General features: G+C 38.1%; 1 protein-coding gene across 8 annotated transcripts in view; it reads left to right on the top strand.

Annotated features, from left to right (window-relative positions):
* Window positions 1–19,815, top strand: part of NCOA2 (nuclear receptor coactivator 2) — a 188,921-nt gene that overhangs the window by 103,990 nt on the left and 65,116 nt on the right. For all 8 annotated transcript variants that reach the window (XM_052704875.1, XM_052704873.1, XM_052704874.1 and 5 more), the window contains 2 exons: window positions 6,449–6,550; window positions 7,413–7,585. In XM_052704875.1, the coding sequence (XP_052560835.1) occupies window positions 6,468–6,550; window positions 7,413–7,585 (256 nt within the window). In that variant the 5' untranslated portion in view covers window positions 6,449–6,467. The remainder of the gene's footprint in view (window positions 1–6,448; window positions 6,551–7,412; window positions 7,586–19,815) is intronic.

Genomic DNA, 19,815 nt, shown 5'->3' with positions numbered 1-19,815 from the left:
TATAATAAATCTGTCAGTTTAACAGGCCTTGTTTGGAAGATGGCCTGAACTGATAAGAGATGAAAATGCACACAGTCTTCTTCTACGTTAACTCTGGATGATTAACTGGATTCATTGATGCTGAGGACCTGTGCTTGAAGGTTTACTCTATATATCATGCTCCTTGATGGCATTTATTAAGACTATTCTTTTGTAAAGTACCATGTTTACTATTGCTTCATAATCATGTTGAAAAGTCTTTCTGTGTATTCTAACTTAGAGCAGTTGCCAGTAGAGGATGTGAAGGCGGATGTGCTGTCACAATGAGAGCAGAAACTCTTGTTTTGTTTCTGATAACAAGAAAAATATGAATTGAAACCTCTTTCTGGCTCTCTTTTCAATCTCCCAACATCTGGTGGTAACTGAATAGGTCTCAATGACTGTCACTGATAATGTACGCTGTCCAAGAGATTATTCAATTAATTTTCTGTGTTGTGATTTACATTTAACAATTGGAAAGATTAGACTGAAATGTACCACTATTTTGAATGCTTAGTCCTGCAGCAGTGATATAAAAGAGAGTGGTAAAAATACACCTTGAAAATATTTTTAATTAGTATATATTTTTTAAAACATAAATTTAATGTAAGCAGTTACTTATCAGAAGTGTCCCAAACAGGACATCTGTTTGAGCCTAGATTTAGTTCTTAGGTATTTTTAGTAATAATAATGCTGTTTCTCTAATTATCTACTTCCTTGTATAAAAATGGTGCAGTGAATGTATTTATCTTTCCGTTGCCCTGTTGTTCCTCACTGATGCCCAGTGGAATTGAAATTTGAGTGGTATCTGAGTCAACATTAGAAGTTGATCTCTTGAGTATTGTTGCAAGGGTTTTCTATAGCACAAATGGAAAAAATATATATTTCAAATACATTTTCAGCTATTTATATATGTAGTTGAAAAATATGCTACTGCCAGTGAAGGCCAGATATTTATTCCACAGTGAGATAGTAAGTCTGTATTTTGGAGTGCAGTTCAACTTGCAAACATTTTGTACCATAAAAGAAGAGCGCCTGATCTTGCATGACAGTTAATTCTACAAGACATTCATTTTAACTCCCCTTTGTATAACAGTTTCTTTGAAATAAACATTATTTTAATTCATTGCCTGACATGCCATCTTGTAATCTTTTTTTTCGTTAACAGAAGTATTTGTCCTTCTCTCTGTCGTCTATTCAGTGATTACTTCTGTTTTTGTTCTTACTAATTCCCAGTTTGACTTAATTCTTTTTCTAGTAAATACCAAGCTAAATAATCATTACCCACTTTTTCTTGATTTTTGCTGCAGATTGTTTCAGAAGACGTATGATAGAGCTGGTATTTCATTTCAGTTTCGTCTGAAGCACTAAATGAATGGAACTGTTCTATTTCTTTATCTTTCTTTCTGGAAATTCCTGCAAAGATGTCTAAAAAGATAAGCAAGATCAATGCTGCTTTCTAATCTAAAGTAGTTGCCTATAGGGGAAGTTTATTAAGTAAAACTTTGAGCCTCTAACTTGTCATTGTGCAGCTTCTCCGTGGCTTCAGTTTTGAATTTTCATCTTTCCTAGGAAAATTTAGTCCTCCAGTTTGGAAGCTGCATTTTGTAGTCTGAGAAAGTTATTCTGTGTGTTTCAGGGCGATTGGTTAGAAGAATCTTAAAAGTTCCTGTATCGTCCTGTTAATATCTAAATTAGTACAGTTAGGGGTTTATTGCTAATACTGAAGAACCGAGAAAGTTCAAGGATGTGTAAATTAATTGAGAGGGCAGCACCTCAAAACCGCTACAAGCAGTTTAGCTGATCTTGACCCGCAAATGTTTGTTTTTGTTTAGATCCTTACATTCTAAAGTCGTTAGATTTTTACTGTTTTCACTTGAAAAATTCCTAGATGTCTGCTCCTGTAGTTCTAAATGTCCAAAGAAATATTCTTTTCTGAAAAAAATGGGGCCTTAGTTTCTTGCTTTTGCTACATTGAAGTTACTGAGGCGGCTGTACTGCCCAGAGGTCTGCATCGGGTAGCGTGCATAGATCTGGAACATGAATTGGCTCACACACAGAAAAACCAACCTTAAATAGCTGTGTTTTGTTGTTGTTTTATGGTTGTTTTCTGTTTGTTTTTTGTTTCAAAACAAATGATGAAATGGGGTAGATTCTCACCTTTTTGGCTCTGCTCAACCTTTTAGAGTCATTGCTGAGAAGGAAGGTGGGGTGGCTGCCCTCCTCAGCTCAAGGGACTCAAACCTTAATCCCTTGCTTCTTAAAGCAATGTACAAACTACTCACCTATGAGTTGAATACGTTTAAAGATTCCTACTGCACTTTGAGAGTTAATTAATTGATTTGCCTTCATAAATATTCAGCTCCAGCAAGCTGATAGCCTATCACCTCAGGGGGCTGTTCTGCATGATTAAAAAATACAGGCTTGAAATCCCTCTGCAAAGAGGGAACTGAATCTTCATCTCTGCTGCAGTTGGTACTTAGCATTATGGAAGAACAGTGCTGCAGATTTATCCATGTTTTATAACAGGTGATTCTTCCTCGTTTGTCCTAATTCAGGACAATTCAGCAGTTTGGCTTTTAAATCCCAAGAGAACAGTGGGAATTTATTTACCCCAGCTAGATTCTGATCTCCCTAGGAATCTATACTCCTAGTAAATGTTTGGGTTCACATCCTTTTGATTTTAATGCTCTATTCTGGATAGTGCTAAGTGACTTTCATTTTGGCTTGTGAGATTATTTTTAGATTGCTTTAGTATCATCTATCTAGCTCTTCACTTTTCAAGGCACCTAGCTTGGGATTTTGCATTCTGCTCTGGAGCACAGACACCTAACATTCAGGAACTGTGGAGCTTATAGAGATGTGTGAGGTATTGAATGCAATTTCTAGTGTAGACGTAAGGAGAGCAGAAGACATTTGTAGTGGGTGGTAGATTTCCAGAAAAACTTTATGATGAGTAAAAAGGAAAAAGTAACTCATTCTAAGAACAGACTGACAGTGATGCTGAGAAAAAGATGTTTTGGCCCGTAAATGCAAATTTTAAAAAAAGATAATTTGAAAAAAGAAAAAAAGAAATTAATAAAAATAATTAACTAAAAACTGCTTGGAATTGCTGCCTGCATTTAACATAGGAAGAAGATGTTAATTTTGTAATAAAGGTACCACTTTTGTTTGCTTTAAATACAGAAAGACAGAAGTTTGGATGTTTATGGTGGGACGTTAATTTTAACATGTCCTCCAGAGGATGGTACTGGAGAGGTAGGAAATTCCTACAGAACAGCATGGTCATAGGTGGAAGAAGAATTAGCTGTATACTGGTGGAGCTACTGGAAGAAGTTGGATTCTAGCAAAAAATAAGCTCCTTTTGAAGCTGAAGAGATTAGATAGAATAACTGTGGATATCTGTTCCTGTTCCCCTGGGGCAGAAGGGGACTGAAAGGAGGTGTGCCTCCTAAATTTGATGGAATGCTTGACAGATTTTTGTGAGCCTCCATGCTTGCTTTTCTTTATAAAAACACCCAGCATTTCTCAGGTAATATTCGGGAAGCACAAGAAATGAAGGAATTCCCCAACCCAATTTTCTTCTGAAATTTAGACCACAATCTGAGACTTGCTCGGAGATCAGATTATCTCTGGAATGTACAGCTTTCATCATGCTGCTGTTTTTTGGTTTTTTTTTTTTCTCACAATGGTGATCGAAAAATTTAGTCTTCGAAGCGAGGCCATCCTGAGATCTGGGACTGCGGGCTCCTCACAACTTCTGTAACTGTTGTCACAATTTTCTTTATATAATCATACAGTATAGCGAGTTGAAAGGGACCCACAATGATCATCAGGAGTACAACTCCTGGCTCCACACAGCACCACTCAAAAATCAGACTATATAACTGAGCAAACACTCTTTGAACTCTGGCAGCTCAGTGCTGTGACCGCTGCTCTGGGGAGCCTGTCCCGTGCCCGATCACACTCACATGTGACCAATCTTTTCCTAATGCCCAGTCCCCTCCGCTGACACAGCTCTGTGCTATTCCCTGGAGTCCTGTCGCTGTCACCAGAGAGCAGAGCTCAGCGCTGCCCCTCCACTCCTCACCCCAGTGCTTGAGATGCAGCCGCACAGCGCGGTGTAGAGCCGGACAACCCCTCCACTCGCTCAGTGGCAGTGCTGGGCCTGTTGCATCTGATGGTATGGTTGGCATTCCTGGCTGACAGAGCACACTGCTGACTCAGATTCAACACGGCTTCAACAAGAACCTCCCCCAGATCCCTTTCCATGGGGCTGTTCTTCAGTATTTCATCCCCCGGACTGTACATACAACCAGGGTCACCCTGTCCAGGTACAGAATTTGGCACTCACTCTTAAGAGTATATTTCCTTTTCCTTGGTTCTCTACTGTTGCATACTCATTCAAACGCCTATTTTCAAGGAAGTGCTTAGCTTTTTACCAACCAGACAAATGTATATATCTAGTTTTGCATTTAGATAAGTAAGGTTGACATGGGCGTCTGATTATAAATCAGATAAGATTCATGGTTGTCAAGGAGCAGTGAGTATGTCACAAGTTGCATTGGAGGCTTCAGCGGATGCTTTGCTCTCTGCAGCAAAGTGGGATTTAGTGTGGTGCTGGGAATGCCCTATGAGATGCAGGTTGTCTCTTTGTTATGGCAAGTCTTCTCTTGGAGAGCTCAGGTCTGCTCTGGAAATAGAATCACAGAATCAACGAGATTGGAAAAGACATCTCAGATCAGCCAGTCCAACCACCCGCCTACCACCATAATTGTCCACTAAGCCATGTTCTTCCATTGCTGCAGAACCAGAGCAAGAAGGCCTTGAAGTAGGTTGTTCTCAACAGATTGATGGTATGTGCATACATGGATATATACTTATGTACGTATAGATATTTTAAAGAAAAAGACGATCTAGATATTTTTGTAACAGGACCTGGTACCAACCGTGTACAAGGCTGATGGGAGTTGTACTGTTCAGTGTTGATCTATTTTTTTCATGAAGTCCAATTAGTTTCAAGAAAAACAGCGCCAATTTTTCCTAAAACTGTTCTGGTTTTTTTTGTTTGTTTTTGTTTTCCTTAATAGATGAAACTTTTTCAGTATACAGTTACAACTATGACTGTATCTCTGCCTAGATGTCAGCCTTCAGACTGTTTGTGCTCTTACATTCATTCAGCCTGAACCTTGGGAAAACGAAGATTTACAGTATGAACCAACGCTTTTAATACCAACATCTGAAAAGAGGAAATGAAGAAGAGGATACTGCAATTCCAACCCACATCAGTTCACTTATTAAGTTCAGTGTGGCTGATAAGGACAGCACAGGAAAGGGAGCTGGCAGAAATGATGGCTTGGAGGAGGTGGTGAACCCACTGATTTTGATATCTGACCAAAATTTCCACTTCATGACAGCATGAAGTGATCATGGATGAATGCCTCCAGCATGCCTTTTAGCATGGTATGAATCACCTCCTAGAAATGCTCACCTGCTCTGTTATGGCCCTTATGGTTATTTCTCTGCTCATCCCAAATAATACAGAAGCTTTCTGAAACGTCTGGAAGTGTCGCTCTGCAATCAGACTTGCAAATCTGGCAGCAACTGGACAAATGGTGAATGGTTCTGGATGGAGCTGGACAAATGGTTCTGCATTACGCAGTCTTTTTGATGACCTACATCATCTCCCTGTGCTCTTCTTCCAGCGTTTTCTATCTCTGGAACACTGCTAATTATTGAGAAATGTGTAAACTTCCACATGTTTGTAGGCACGCGGGACAAAAGGGGCCAGGAGCAGGGCAGGATTTCCCTGGGCTGTTTATCGCACAATTTGTAATGAGCCTGTGTTGTTTTAACACGTGATAGATTGGCAGGTTATTTTCCTTATGAGTTAGATTAATTGTGCAAAATATTTATCAGTTCTTCAGTGATCTCTAGTGTTGACAGATGATCAGTTTCTACTATATTGTACATGCAGTTGTGCAAACATCATGTTTTGATTTTTAACCAAAGCTGTATGTGTTGTCTTTTTGTGTAGCTGTGATACATGTTTCATTTCATGTATTTCAATTCTGTTGTTCTTGTTGTATGGCATTATGGATTTCCTCACTCAACCTTGCAAAATTGCCGTGAAAATTCAGCAACTCAGGCACAAAATGTACTTATCTTCTCCTACAGAATTGGTGACAGTGGAAGAGATGAAAATGCTTTCCTTGCTCACCACAAATTTTATTCTGGATGAGTTTTGCATAGCTTTTTGTAGGATCATAAACATGGTATCTTTATTGGTACCTTTCAAACTCTTATTTCAAGTGATAGATTTGCAAAGTAAAAACTTGAGTTGGGAATGGAACAAGAAACTTAGAAACACAAACAGAGGAACTCATGATACTTCCACCGTAACACTTTCCCTGCGTTTTCTTCTTTTCAGTTGCTGATATGTGTTCAAGATGAGTGGGATGGGAGAAAATACCTCTGACCCATCCAGGGCAGAGACAAGAAAACGCAAGGATCCTGATCAGCTTGGACCCAGGTTAGACCAATTATGTCTGAAGATACTGAAAGAAAACAAATTAGAAAAAGTTGATAAATGAGCACCTATTTTTCATAATCCTTTGAGAATGATAGAATTGCTATTCTAGCTAGGAGGGATCAGTACCATACTGATTCAGTAATTCTGTGTCATCCAGTAACTCTGTGATGGAGGGTGGGGCCTGAAATTTCTTTATGTTTTTACTGATCCATTGTAATGCTAAAATACAATGCAATTTGGGTGATCATATGTTAGCTATGTGAAAACTTTTTTTGGCTGATCACTGGAGAGAGTCTTCGGTCACTCATCTTACCAACCTAAGAGGTTTTTTTCCGCCTCTCTTGTACATCATCAGGAAATTGAAAAATATTTCACAGTTTCATAAAATTTACATTAACAACACTGGAATAATTTTTAAACTGTAACTGCTTGTTCATTTATCATATTTTCTTATGATCTTCTTGTGTAATTTCAGAAAGAGATGCAGGGAGTGTGAGTTGTTTAAATTAACTTTCTAAGCTGCTTTATTTCCTCTTATATTGTCACTGCTTGGTATTCCTTGGATTCTTAGCAACATGAAGAAGCAGACTTGTAAATGTTCAAATGTGACCACTGCCCCAGTTAATCTTTTGTTTTGAACTTCATATCCCAAATCTCTTCTGAAACAAAACATGACTACAGGGAAAAATAAATAATGTCTTTTTTAATGCTGCTTCTGTTTGAGTAACGTGTGTGTTAGTTTTGTAGTGAGAGAGGGCAGTTCTTTCTGTTTTTGTTAGATTACTTTCAAACCATTTAAAATCATCTTTGACCAGAAAGCAATTGAACTGACATTAAATACATTTTTATGCTCCTCTCTCAGCCCTAAAAGAAGCACTGAGAAACGCAATCGTGAGCAAGAGAATAAATACATAGAAGAACTTGCAGAGCTGATTTTTGCAAATTTTAATGATATTGACAACTTCAACTTTAAACCTGACAAATGTGCAATCTTGAAAGAAACTGTGAAGCAAATTCGTCAGATAAAAGAACAAGGTAAGAAGTCTAATTCATTGACTATTAATATTTTCTGTGCTTATTATTACTAATGTATATATATATATTATTTTTTTTACAAACTCAGTCTCTTCAGACTTTCTTTAGCAAATTTCCAAGCACTTTTTTATCATTGTAAAAAGCATTATAATGTAATGTGAATGGAGTGTGTTAAGCATCATTTTCAGCATTTTAAAAGTAACCTTCACTAAAAATTCAGAAATAGCCTACAGGGAAAGAAGGTCAGTCAGACTGATGTGTGCATCTAATGTGATTGCAATCAGCTGTACTTGAACAAAAGTTGAATTAGCAGGATGAGTTTGTGGGGAAAAAAGAGAACTGATATACTTTTACGTGGATGATGATTCCACATGAAATAAGAATAATCCAGGAGAGCATGGGATGTGAAAGTATTCTGCATTCCCTCTCTTGCTTTCTTTTGTTCATATGAATAGATATTGTGACCTAAATGGTCTGTGTCCCCTAAATTCTAACATCACTTCCTGAACTACAATAGATCTGGAGCTATTCTAATCTCCAGATAGGGTCCTGTTATAAATGTAAACCAGAGAACGTGACAGTTTTCTTCCTGTTCTTTGTCTAGAAGATTAGTTTCGTATTTTTTTTTCTTTTGTTATATTTCCTATTTAAAGCAAAAAAAAAAAAATTTTTAGGAACTTAAAATTTTTTGAAGTGTTTTTGATGGCACAGGTCTATCTGGACAGGCATGAATAGCGCTGCAGGTGTTTGGGACCGGTTCAAGTTCTTCAAAGTGTGTGCATATTGGTTTTCTTTTAATTTAAAAGAAGATTGGAATTTCTTTATAAGCTGTATTTAAAGTAATTGCTTTGGTTTTCAAACACTTTCACTTTTTTTCACTTTCAAACATCTCTCACTTTTTCAGTATCCTGTGGTTTCCATAAGTAAATAGTGGTTCCTTTTCCTTGTTGTATTTGTGAATTTATAAAACTGGAGATTATCTCTTACATAACTTAGGCGTGGATTTATTTCTAAAACAGGTAGGTAAGTAGATCTGTAGTTCCAGATACGAGCCTATTCAAAGTTAAATGGAAAATGCAGAGTCAAATTGCTTCAGAGTCTGTGACGTGTCAGTGTTTGATTAATTAGTATCCTAAAAGTGGTTGTTGTATAGTTACAAAATGTTCGTACATCAGACCCGATTATATCCGCATTATTTGTTTCGTCATGGGCTAACAGTAGTGCCAGAATTGTATCAAAACAAAAGGTACACTTCATTTTCTAAATTCATATCGTTTTACTGCAAAAACAATTGAAAGTAAAATTGTGAAGATAAGTTATAAAAGCAAAGAATGCTGTTTGTTTCAACTAGGAGGTGTAGATCGCAACCATTGAACACTGAAGATACTAAACTACTCTTTATGATGTTGATCTTTTACTCCCAATTCTTCAGCTGAGAACAATTAGGCTGCCTGATAACTGTAAAATTATTCTGTAGAATTTGTAGCAGATGTAGACCTTAGTCCTCTCTAAGGGGCAGTGCAAAACATTGAGGCCTTGAGAGTGGTCACAACAGCATCTTAGGGTCTAGAAACAAGGATTATTGTATTTCAAATTAATCCGTTAAAATAATTGATATCAATTTCTATATACAAGCTGTATCTGTTTGTTGTTATAGTAAATGAAAAGCGATTTTCCTTTTAAGAAAAAATTCATCTGACAGCGTATTCTGAAATACAACATTGTTTTGAAACAGGCACTTTGTTAACAAATGCAGGCCACGTATGGTAAACTTTCAAACTTCACAAACATTATTTGTTGTTCACAACCTAACCAAAGAAATGTATTGAAGAAATTATGAAAATATTGCTATTACTGTCATATTTTGCAGAGATTTTATCACTTCATGTAGGGATCCTGCTCTTGATGTGTTTAAATGATGAATATATAAGTTCTAGGCTGTTAGAAGTCTTTCTGGTGGCTTTTCCACTGCCTAGATATCTTCTTTGAAAGGGTAGATAACAGCAGGACAAGGAGAAATGGCATTAAGTTGAAGGAGGGAAGATTGAGGTTGGATGTCAGGGGGAAGTTCTTTACAGAGAGAGTGGTGAGGTGCTGGAACAGGCTGCCCAGAGAGGTTGTGGATGCCCCGTCCCTGGAGGTGTTCAAGGCCAGGTTGGATGGGGCCCTGGGCAGCCTGGTCTGGTATTGAATGTGGAGGTTGGTGGCCCTGCATGTGGCGGGGGGTTGGAGATTCATGATCCTTGAGGTCCCTTCCAACCCTGGCCATTCTGTGATTCTGCACACTGTGCAATTGAAGACCTTTACAATGGTGAAACACTGCATTATGTTAGATAGTAGATCTTTCTAAGGCAAAATAACAAATATAATACTATACTTACATAAAGTGCCATGAGAGTCAGGTATAAAAATAATGTTGTCTTACATTTAAGATATTTTTCCTTTTTAAAAAATATGTATATATGTATATATTTATTTTATTTCAACATTACACTGAATACCTGTAGGAGAAAACTTACATTGAAGGTTCTGAATGTCCTGAGAGGTTCTGCCCAGACGTGGGCAAGTTGGGGTTGCTCAGTTTTTGCACAGTGGGTCTTTGTTCAAAGACAAAAGTAAAGTAGTAAAAACTTGTTTCAGTTTTATTATTTAGAAGTTTTATTAAAGAGCTTGGACTTTGTAAATAAATACTAAAAATTCTCCAATACATTTTCTTCTGTCTATAAATAGAATCACACATTAAGGTTTAATTACTTACAAAAGCACAGTCATTTATAAATACCTAGTAAAGCCACTGAAGGCAACAAGTTTTATAGCTGCCACTGGGATTTGACAAGGAGGCTTTATTCTAGGTTCTAGGAATGAAAGCAAGGAAAGAAAGAGTACAGACTGGGATTCATTTCCCATGTCAAGATTTCTGGGCTAGCAGCTGAAAAAAGTAATAGATTTTTTGCTGTGGAAATACTGTGCAATTTAGTATTTTATTTTCTGGATATATTTTATATGCAAATATGTATTTGCAACATATTATCCGTTATCGTTATATCATTTCTCACAGTATACACTTCAAAGATTCTTTAGTTGTGGTATGTTAAAGATTCATTTTATTTCAGTTTGGAAGCAAAGTTATAAATACATGCATGTAACTGAGTTCACTAGATGAATTAAAGATATTTAGAAGATGTAACCATTGCTTGCAGTTTTTAATCTGGATTCTGAAGTGTTCATAGTACTTGGGAGAATGAAGATAAATTTCTTAAAAAAATAAAAGAAAGCTTAATTTTCTTCTGGGATCTCTTACCATATTATCGTACAGCGATCTCATACACATTTGTTGTTGTCATCCAGTGGAGATTAAAAAATGTGTTTTCAGCATAAAGATGAAAAAGAAGCTCAATTCATGTAAATCTTAATTTGATGTTTCTATTGGAGATTTGAGAATTTTACTTTTTAAAAACAGCCTGGTGTTCACATGTATACAAGCAGATTAAATTCGTATCTGTGCATGCTTAATTTAAAGGGCTTGTTTTAGGGAAGTGTGAAGACCTCTGGGGATAAACGTTCCTTTATTAGCCAAGTAACCCAGAAGCTATAATTAGCTGTCATATAATCAGTTGAACTGCTTCACAGTGATCTTGTTGGTTTCATACCTATGGTACGCCCTTTCCTTGAATCGTATCCTCTGATTGACTCTCCCCTTATTTTTCTTTCTCATTATTGTTTTAGGTTGCTACATCCTCCTTTAGCTGATTTTTTTTTCCTTTATTAAGCACTGTATCAAAATTAAACCTTTGCCCTGAGTTTAAAGCTCGTTTATCTATCACGCTAACATCGGTGTCAGCAGGTAAATAGCTCACATTATCAAATAGAGACTATTCATTATATTTCACTGCTTGAACATCTCCTGGCTCAGTCTTTGAAACCTCTTTATCTTCATTATCTAGTTGTGCTCTTACCTTCTTCTCTGGGTATCAGAAGTGTGCTGGGTGCCAGAGGACATGAAGACACCTCAAGCTCCTTCAGCAGTGTCTCTAGTGAAGCTGTGTTTCTGTGACCCCTCTGGTGGGAGTGCTGGAGAACATGGCCTCCCCTCAAGCACACTGCGAGGGTTTTTTCCTCAACTGACCTGAGTACCTGTTATTAAATTCCAGATCTGCATCTCTTATTTTTCCCCTATTTTTCAAGCCTTTCTTTTTTCAGAAGCCTTTTTAACAATGACGTGCACTTGGGTTATTTAGATTCGTTCTCAGTGGGATGTAACCTACTGTACCAAAGTGTCTCCAAATGCAATTTGATCTCCCAACTCTGTTTTCCTGCGGAGCCCAGCTGGTTTCTGAGAAGACTTCGTGTGCTGTGTATCAGGCTTTCAGTAGTACAGGGATATATTAGGGTGGTGATTATCAGTCCAGCTGTTAATTTATACTTTTGAGTTGTCAGATCTTGTTTTCAGAATAGCGTTACAAGACAGACCTTGAACAGAACGAATCACGATGTGAAAGCTGAACGCCACAGGGGGAAGGAATATTAGTTGATGGAAAGAGACATGTAGGAGCAATGGGATGTATGAATCTTAAAAAAAAAAAAAAAAAAAAAAAGCTTGTTGTTAATCATATACACTTTATTTTGCTGATTTCACCTATGATAGCACAACCAGTTTTTGCTTCCCTATAGCGGAACTACTTTGTAATCACGGGTTCGCTCCAGCAGATATTCTTTGTGACCTGCAGCACAAGTATGCACGTAAAATTGCTTGCTAAAGGAAAACAGCATGGTCTTAAAGGTGTAATGAGATGTTACTTTTGCTGCTGTTACTTTGAATTTATCAGATCTGAATTTAGATTCGTGCTTCACAGGATGTTTAAGCAACTGCAAAGCATGAGTAATCCCTGTTAAGTCAGTGGGCCCACTTGTAGGTTTAAAATTTTTTGTGTTAATATCTTACAAAATCAGGCTTTTAGGAGAGCATATGTGTGCTACATTTTTTTGTTGGTTTTTTTTTTGTCTGTTCGTTTTGAAAGTATTTCAGATAGTCACTTGTACTATAATTAGTGATTATTCTAAGTTTGTTGTATTTGAGATGTTAGGAGATTTAAAATTGATGCTATCGTATACCTTATTTTATACTTTAGGAATCTTTTGAAGGAATTCTGCATGGCTATTATTGGTTATATATGCTGTGCTTTCAGTTTGATAGGATTCTAAGGCTGAATTAAGTGTCAGAGGAATTTGTACAGTGAAGTGAAGCAATTTATGCAGAACATTTACAAAAAAAAATCTATTACTGAATTTGTTTTGCTGTCTCCACTACCAACAGCTGAGAGTGATGTGCTGAAAATGGCTTTGATCTTCCTCTGTACATCGTAATGCATTTCAGCTAAATATCCTGTTATGTTGACTTAATACTTGCATGCCTCGAGAGAACTGCTGATTCAATGAAGAATTTAGACTGTTTTTAGGTAATGCAAAATGTCAGTTTCTCTTCTGGCTTGGAAGACATGTAGTCATTAGACAGCAGATTCACCAAGTGTGAAATTTCCTGAGGTCTGCTTATTTCAGTGGAGCTGCCGATCACACAGACTCATTGAAATAGGCTTTCACTACACATGAGTTAAAACATTTAAACTATCCTATATAGTTACTATAATCGTTTTCTATGTAAACAGTATTGTGATTTCCCTAATATGACTTATGGTAAGAGTATCTGAAGACTCTCTTATGGCATGTAGCTTGTATACACTGGGATCAAACTGGGATCGCTTCAGGAAAATGGGCAAAAATAATCACCAGACTGTTAATCAAAACTGTGAAATCAGCACAACATCTATACATATAATGAGATTTTATTGGATTGTTGTCATTTTTTGCTCCCTTAGTCATGGTTAGAATTTTATCTACTTGTTTAGAATAAATATGACCTTGTTCCTCAAAGTTAATGAGACTGTTTATTTGTCATCTGAGTAGGAGATTTAGGTTTTTGGTGTTTTTTTTCCTCGCTAAGAGCAATAATAGAGTGATCCTAAGGATGTTGATATGTGGGCACAAACTAATCCACAGGAAATGAGGCAGCTGTTGAAAGAGCTACTTCCACCCATCTCAGCCCTCATTGTGGCCGCAAGTTCCTGTTCCTTCCCTTCCCCTGGCATTAGCAATTATGCAGTGAGCCGTGTTTTCGATTTGGCCAGGCTGTCAAAGTAGGAGAGGAGCTATTTCCCCACAGAGGCTTGGTGGGACCTCCTCTTACACAGTTATAGGCACATGAGCAGGCTGAGAGCCTGCAGTGACTGAGCCATGATCTGTCTTATGGTTACCTTGGAGTTCCTGAACATTTCTGGTTGTGAAAGATGCCTTTCTCTTAAAAAGATGTGTGCCTTGTCCATTGGTGATGAATGTTCTAGGGATAAATTTCTTGAAGTTTTAAATTGGAAAGCTAAGCTTCGACTCCAAGTTGTGGCTCAAAGTTAAAGAGGAACTGAATATTTGATCTTCACTGGTATTTCAATTAGAAGTAGTAGTTATGGGTGAGCATTACAGGAAAACTTATTTATTTTGTATCCTACTTGAATTCTGCTTTTCTTTGATTTTTGTTTTGCTTTTTTTTCATAACTTCTATGTGACCAAGAGAGAAAATCATTCAAATCTAGTGGATTGTGGTTGTTTATTTTATGTTCTGTACCTGCAAAGATGATTGTGGTCCAAGAGCTGTGGAATGCTATACAAAATTCAGGTGGTTCTGCTAAATCTCACAGGATTTGGGAGATTTGTCGAAAGCACTCCTTCTGTGTTTCTTGAAGGAGTGTTTTCATTTAAGTTTTGCTTTTGTTAATTTAGTGTTTATAGAATAGTCAATGTGTGTTTTAACTTCTGAGAGTGTAGTAAGAATATATAAGTAAGGCAGAGGCATCTCTCCCTGAAATCTAGGATTTTGAAGGCTACTTTCTCAGAAATAGCATATTCGCACGCTGCATTTAAAACCTCTACAGTTCTTCTTTTGCCACTTATCATGTAATCATTTATGAACTCTACAGACATTATAAATGCATTTTTACATTTTAAATCTGAAAAAAAATAAAACACAGTATGCAGCTCACATACATAAATAACTCCACAATTTGAACTAAGATTTTAGCAGTTTCCCACCAGCTGTGCCACCTGGTTTCTGGTCAATTAGAAATATTACATTTAGATTCTGAAGAAGTATTAGGAGCAGCACTCAGCTCAGTGTCATGAGCCAAGTTGCTAAGAGTGTACTAGACTCCTTATCATTGATAAAGATGTTGAAGAGCATTGGTCCCAAGATGGACCCCAGGCAGACACCACTTGTGACCAGCGTCTACCTGGACATGGGTCTGTTGATCACAACCCTTTGGGTGCAATCATTCAGTCAGTTCTTTTTCCGCCGAACTGTCCACCCTTCAAATCAGTATCTCTTCAATTTAGAGAAAGAATGTGGTGCAGGGCCATGTCGAAGGCCTTGCACAAGTCCAGGTGGATGGCATCATGTGCTCTTCCGTTGTCCACCAGTGCCATCACTTCATTATAGGAGGCCACCAGATAGGTTAGGCACTATCTGCTCTTGGTGAAGCCACACTTTCTGGATCCTCTCCTCATTTCACGTGTGTCAGAGTACTGTGCCCAAGCCTGGGGCCCATGGCACAAGAAAGATGTGGAGATGTTGGAGAAGGTCCAGGAAAGAGCCGCAGAGATGATCGGAGAGCTGGAGCACTTCTTTTATGAAAAAAGGCTGAGGAAGCTGGACTTTAGCTTGGAGAGGGCTCCAGGAAGACCTCATTGTGATCTTTGAGTACTTCAGTAGAGCTTACAAACAGGAGAGAGACTGATTTTTTACATGGATTAACAGTGATAGGACAAAAGGGAACAGTTTTAAACTAAAAGAGATTTACATTAGCTATTAGGCAGAAATTGTTTACCCAGAGGGTGGTGTGGCACTGGCTTAGGCTGCCCAGAGAAACTGTGGATGCCCTGTGCCTGGAGGCATTCAGGGCCATGTTGGATGGGGCCCTGGGCAGCCTGATCTGGTGGTGGCAGCCCTGCCCACTGCAGGGTATCGGAACTGGATGATCTTCATGGTTCCTTTCGATTCAAACTTAAGCCATTCTATGATTAGTATCTTAGTGTTGGTAGTCTCTATTGCTACTGGAATATGCAGTGCAAAAGGTACTGATTCTAGGCCACCAAGGCTTGCTTTGTGCTTTAGATTAGTGCACGCAGTATGAGCAACATGTAAAGAAAGTAAATGAGGAAGGAAGCTTCATGTTACCTTGATTTTTTCTGTAGAGCTTAATTTATGGAATAGCAAATTAATTTACTGAGAGTAATGATGATACTTCTGTCAAAATAAAATCATCTACTATAAGGAACCCAGCTTGTGTTACACGGCTTTTATCTTTTCTTTTTAAAGAATGCAGCCTGAAAAGTAATAATACAATATTTACTCACAATAGAGTGCAATGCCTTTCATACCATCTTTGAATCCTGAAAACCTGTGGATTCACAGCACGTTAAAGAGGTATTGATCAAAGGCTCCGTGTTCAAACTGAAAACAAGATAATTGCATCTGCTCTAACTCCTGCCTTTTCTTATTTCTGCAAAGATTCTGTATATGGACAGCTGCACAGTCAGTTAGAAATGGGGATCTCTTCAAATGAAATGGCTGACTATATGAAAAAGAGCTAATATTTCAGGTTTCAGTTTCTTTTATGAAAACCCACAGTGTGCAATGGGGGAAAAATGTATAGGCTGAAGCTTGAAAGATGACATGGCAAACACTCATTTACTTTCTTTGTGATGTACACTGGTGCTCCCAGTGAACATCCTTAGACAGGTGATTAGAAAGCCAAGACACACATGCCTTATGTTTCCTTTTGTCATTAAAGTGTGTTGGAACGTCCATGTGTGTTTTACAAGGCAGTAGGTGCTGTAGTATGTGCACAACACACACATACAAACACAGATACTCTTCCTCTTCCCTCTGAAGGTATGCTGTTCTTCTCTAGAGAGAACGTCAGTTAAGAGATGGAGTGAGGATAATACAGAAATAAATTTAAGTTCTTCTAAAGTAGAAAAAAAACAGAGTAAATGCAATTGCAGATGCTCCAAAACTGGAGATGCTCCAGATGCTGCCCGGTTATCTAGAACAGTATCCATGTGTCCCTGTGAACAACCAGCAGTATCCTACATCTGTTGATTTAGGCTCCATTCGTCTTGAAGCAGGAAGGCATTTCCCTGCAAACTTTGCTGATACAAGGCAAAACGGAGCAGTGCACTGTGCCTGCCACAGAGGACTCTTTAACAGGCAGAAGCAGTATGCAGCCTAAAAGCTGCAGTCTGTGGCCAAAGTCAACTCGTATATGAGTTGCAGATTCTGAGTTGAAAGTTATTTGAAATTTGAAACAACCTAATGGAGAATTTGGTGGGTTTCATCAGCCCTCACAATCTGATTTGAATATCTTTTGAAGTGCATATTTTGCAGTGCAGTGATGGTTCTTGGCATGATGCAGAAATCACTTGGTAAAACTTTTTGGGTTCTGTTGGGAAGATCTGGCTAGACAGTTAATAGCAGTCCCTTGTCATGTGAAGATGTGTGAGTATGAAGAGAGCTAACCTTTTAATGGTTATTTTTTCTTCTGAGGCACAGTTTCCTAGAAAGACTTGGAACAACCTGCAGTTCCCATGATCCTTCTGAGAGACGTCTTCCAGAGACGGGTTATTTTATGTCACATTAGGTCGGGCCTATGTTCAACATGGGAGAGGAAGTGTGCTTAAATATAACAATTGATTCACTTGGAAATGAAAAAAGAGGAGGAAGAGATGTCAAGGTTGTTAATTCTAAATATAGGTCGGAAAACTCAGAGCGATCCTCATTTAGATTTCTCTTGTTTTGTTTGTTTTGGTGTTGCGTGGAAAAATATAGAGGTGTTTTATGCCAATAACATACTATTTTTCCTGTCTTCCTTCACTTCTACAAGACCTTCTACCCTCTCAGTGTGGAGGAAATATTTGAATGTTTGAGTTGAATTTTCTACCTTTAGTTATTTTAGTTATCCCCCCTTGACTTTTCTTAACACAGTACTCCCTGATCAGCTGTCAAAAGTGATACTTTATGTAGAATCGCTCCTTGTCTCTCTGATATTGTTTTTTTCTTTTAGTGCTGCACTGAGAAATAATGAAATAATCCTAGGGAGTGTGATAAAATTTACTAACAAATGGTTGAGTGTTATAGTGATCAGTATCAAGGATTATTGTAATTACCATGACGCTTGGGAGCGGAGTCACCGTCTCTCTGGCTGCTAGAGCTACTGATTTTAACTGGACTTTTGTAATGCAGCTTGTTGGGCTGTTTTACTTAAGGTTCAAAATACAATTGTGTTTTTACAATGGACAGTCTAAACTATGAAGATGTCCAGAAAGCTTACATCAGTGATACACGTTGAGAAGCCAGACCATAAACTTTTATGAAATGAAATCAGCTTCATTGTGAGTTATGGTGTAAGAAGACTTTTTCCTTGAGCTCTGTGATGGTCATGGGCATTGACATTCCTTCTTTCCTTGAAGTTCAGACAAGGGGTTCTCAAGAACTTAAAACCTTCCCAGAGATTTGTGGTAGTGTTTTGTTGTTGTTTTTTTAACAAGGCTTCGGCCTAGATCTACAAAAGGGCTTAGAGTGTAGATTTGTAGATCAAAAAACAGCATCCCAGCATCCTGTAGAAATAACAATTGTTATTTAAAAGATGGGTGGAGTGAGAAGCAGCTACCCAAGTTTCCTTCCACAAGTAAATTGCTGACCTGAGGAAAAGGTTTGGGATTAGGACTTATGATCTGATGTACTGGCTTTGCTGCAGACCAGTATTACCAGCCTTGGTGCCAGGGAAGGGGCATGGCTGGAGTCCTTAGTCTTTAGCATTTCCTGGTTAAAGCCACAAGTGCCGAGTGGAGGCATCCAGCCTGATACAGCAGTTCCCAGCCTCACAACATGGAGCATCTTTTTCTGTGAGCTGCCAGTTGTCAGTGGCTAAGGGAACCCTTTGCTTTCAGAGTAGGTTGAAGTTGCTTCGCAGAGCAGAGCTGATTGAGCTCACTAAGAAAACAGAGAAAGCAATACTGTTTGTTTTTATTTTTCTGCTTATGAAATAATATATTGAATTATAGTGCCATTTAAGACTGCATGCTGATCTCTACTTCATGACTCTAAAGTAGAGAACAAGAAATGATAATGCCTGATTAATTATGTTGTAAGCATGGATCAGACTGTTGAAGGGAGCCTGTTTGTACCCATCAGATCTATTAGTAGCCACTTTAAAATCTAACAGAACAAATTAATGTAAATTGAACATTCGTTGAGATGAAAAGTGAATTTGTCTGGATGTAAATCTTAGCAACCAGATAAGCCAAACTTTTCTAAGGTGATGAAATAAAATCTTTTCATTTTAAAGAATGTCTTATACTGCTACCATGTTAGTAGTCATTAGCATCCTTCCTGGCTATTATATTTTAACTCTGGCAGGCAGCTCAGCACCACACCACTGCTCACTTTTTCCACCCATGTGGGATGAGGGAGAGATTTGGAAAGGTGAAAGAGCAATGATTCACAGGTTGAAATAAAGACAGTTTGCTAGAAAAAGCAAAAGCTGCATGCACAAGCAAGGAAAAACAAGGAATTCACATGCTACTTCCCATCGACAGGCAGATGTTCAGCTGCTGCTAATAAAGTAGGATGCTTTGTACATTTGTCTACTTGCAAACATCACCACCCAAAGCATCCCACCTATCTCCTTCTTTATCCCAGTACTTACCACTGAACATTATGCCACCTGGCGCGGGATCTCCTTTTGACAAGTTTGGGTCAGCTGTTCTGGTTCTGTCCCCTCTAGCTCCTTGAGCCCCCCCAGCTCCTATTTCTAGCAGGAAATCCAAGGAGATCCAGGAAACCAAAACTTCCTTGGATCTATGCAGCACTGTTCAGCAGCAGCTAAACACTGATGTGTTATCACTGCTATTTTCATCAAGAATCCAAAACACAGGCTCATATGAGACTTTATGAAGACAATTAACTCTGTCCCAGTCAAAACCATGCCACTAACATTCCTAAAGCAATGTAGGCCCTGTTGGAAGATACAAAATGAATTTTGAACACAATTTCATGAAGAATTTAAATTCACAGTTTTCTCTAAGTAACCATCACGCAGAAGATGTTTTTAAGGAAGCTTTTGGTT

The sequence above is a fragment of the Tympanuchus pallidicinctus genome, unplaced genomic scaffold (genome assembly GCF_026119805.1).
Source record: "Tympanuchus pallidicinctus isolate F22 unplaced genomic scaffold, pur_lepc_1.0 scaffold5, whole genome shotgun sequence".
NCBI lineage: Eukaryota > Metazoa > Chordata > Aves > Galliformes > Phasianidae > Tympanuchus > Tympanuchus pallidicinctus.
The sequence above is the reverse complement of the archived record's forward strand: the minus strand, read 5'-3'. Positions and strand labels throughout refer to the sequence as shown.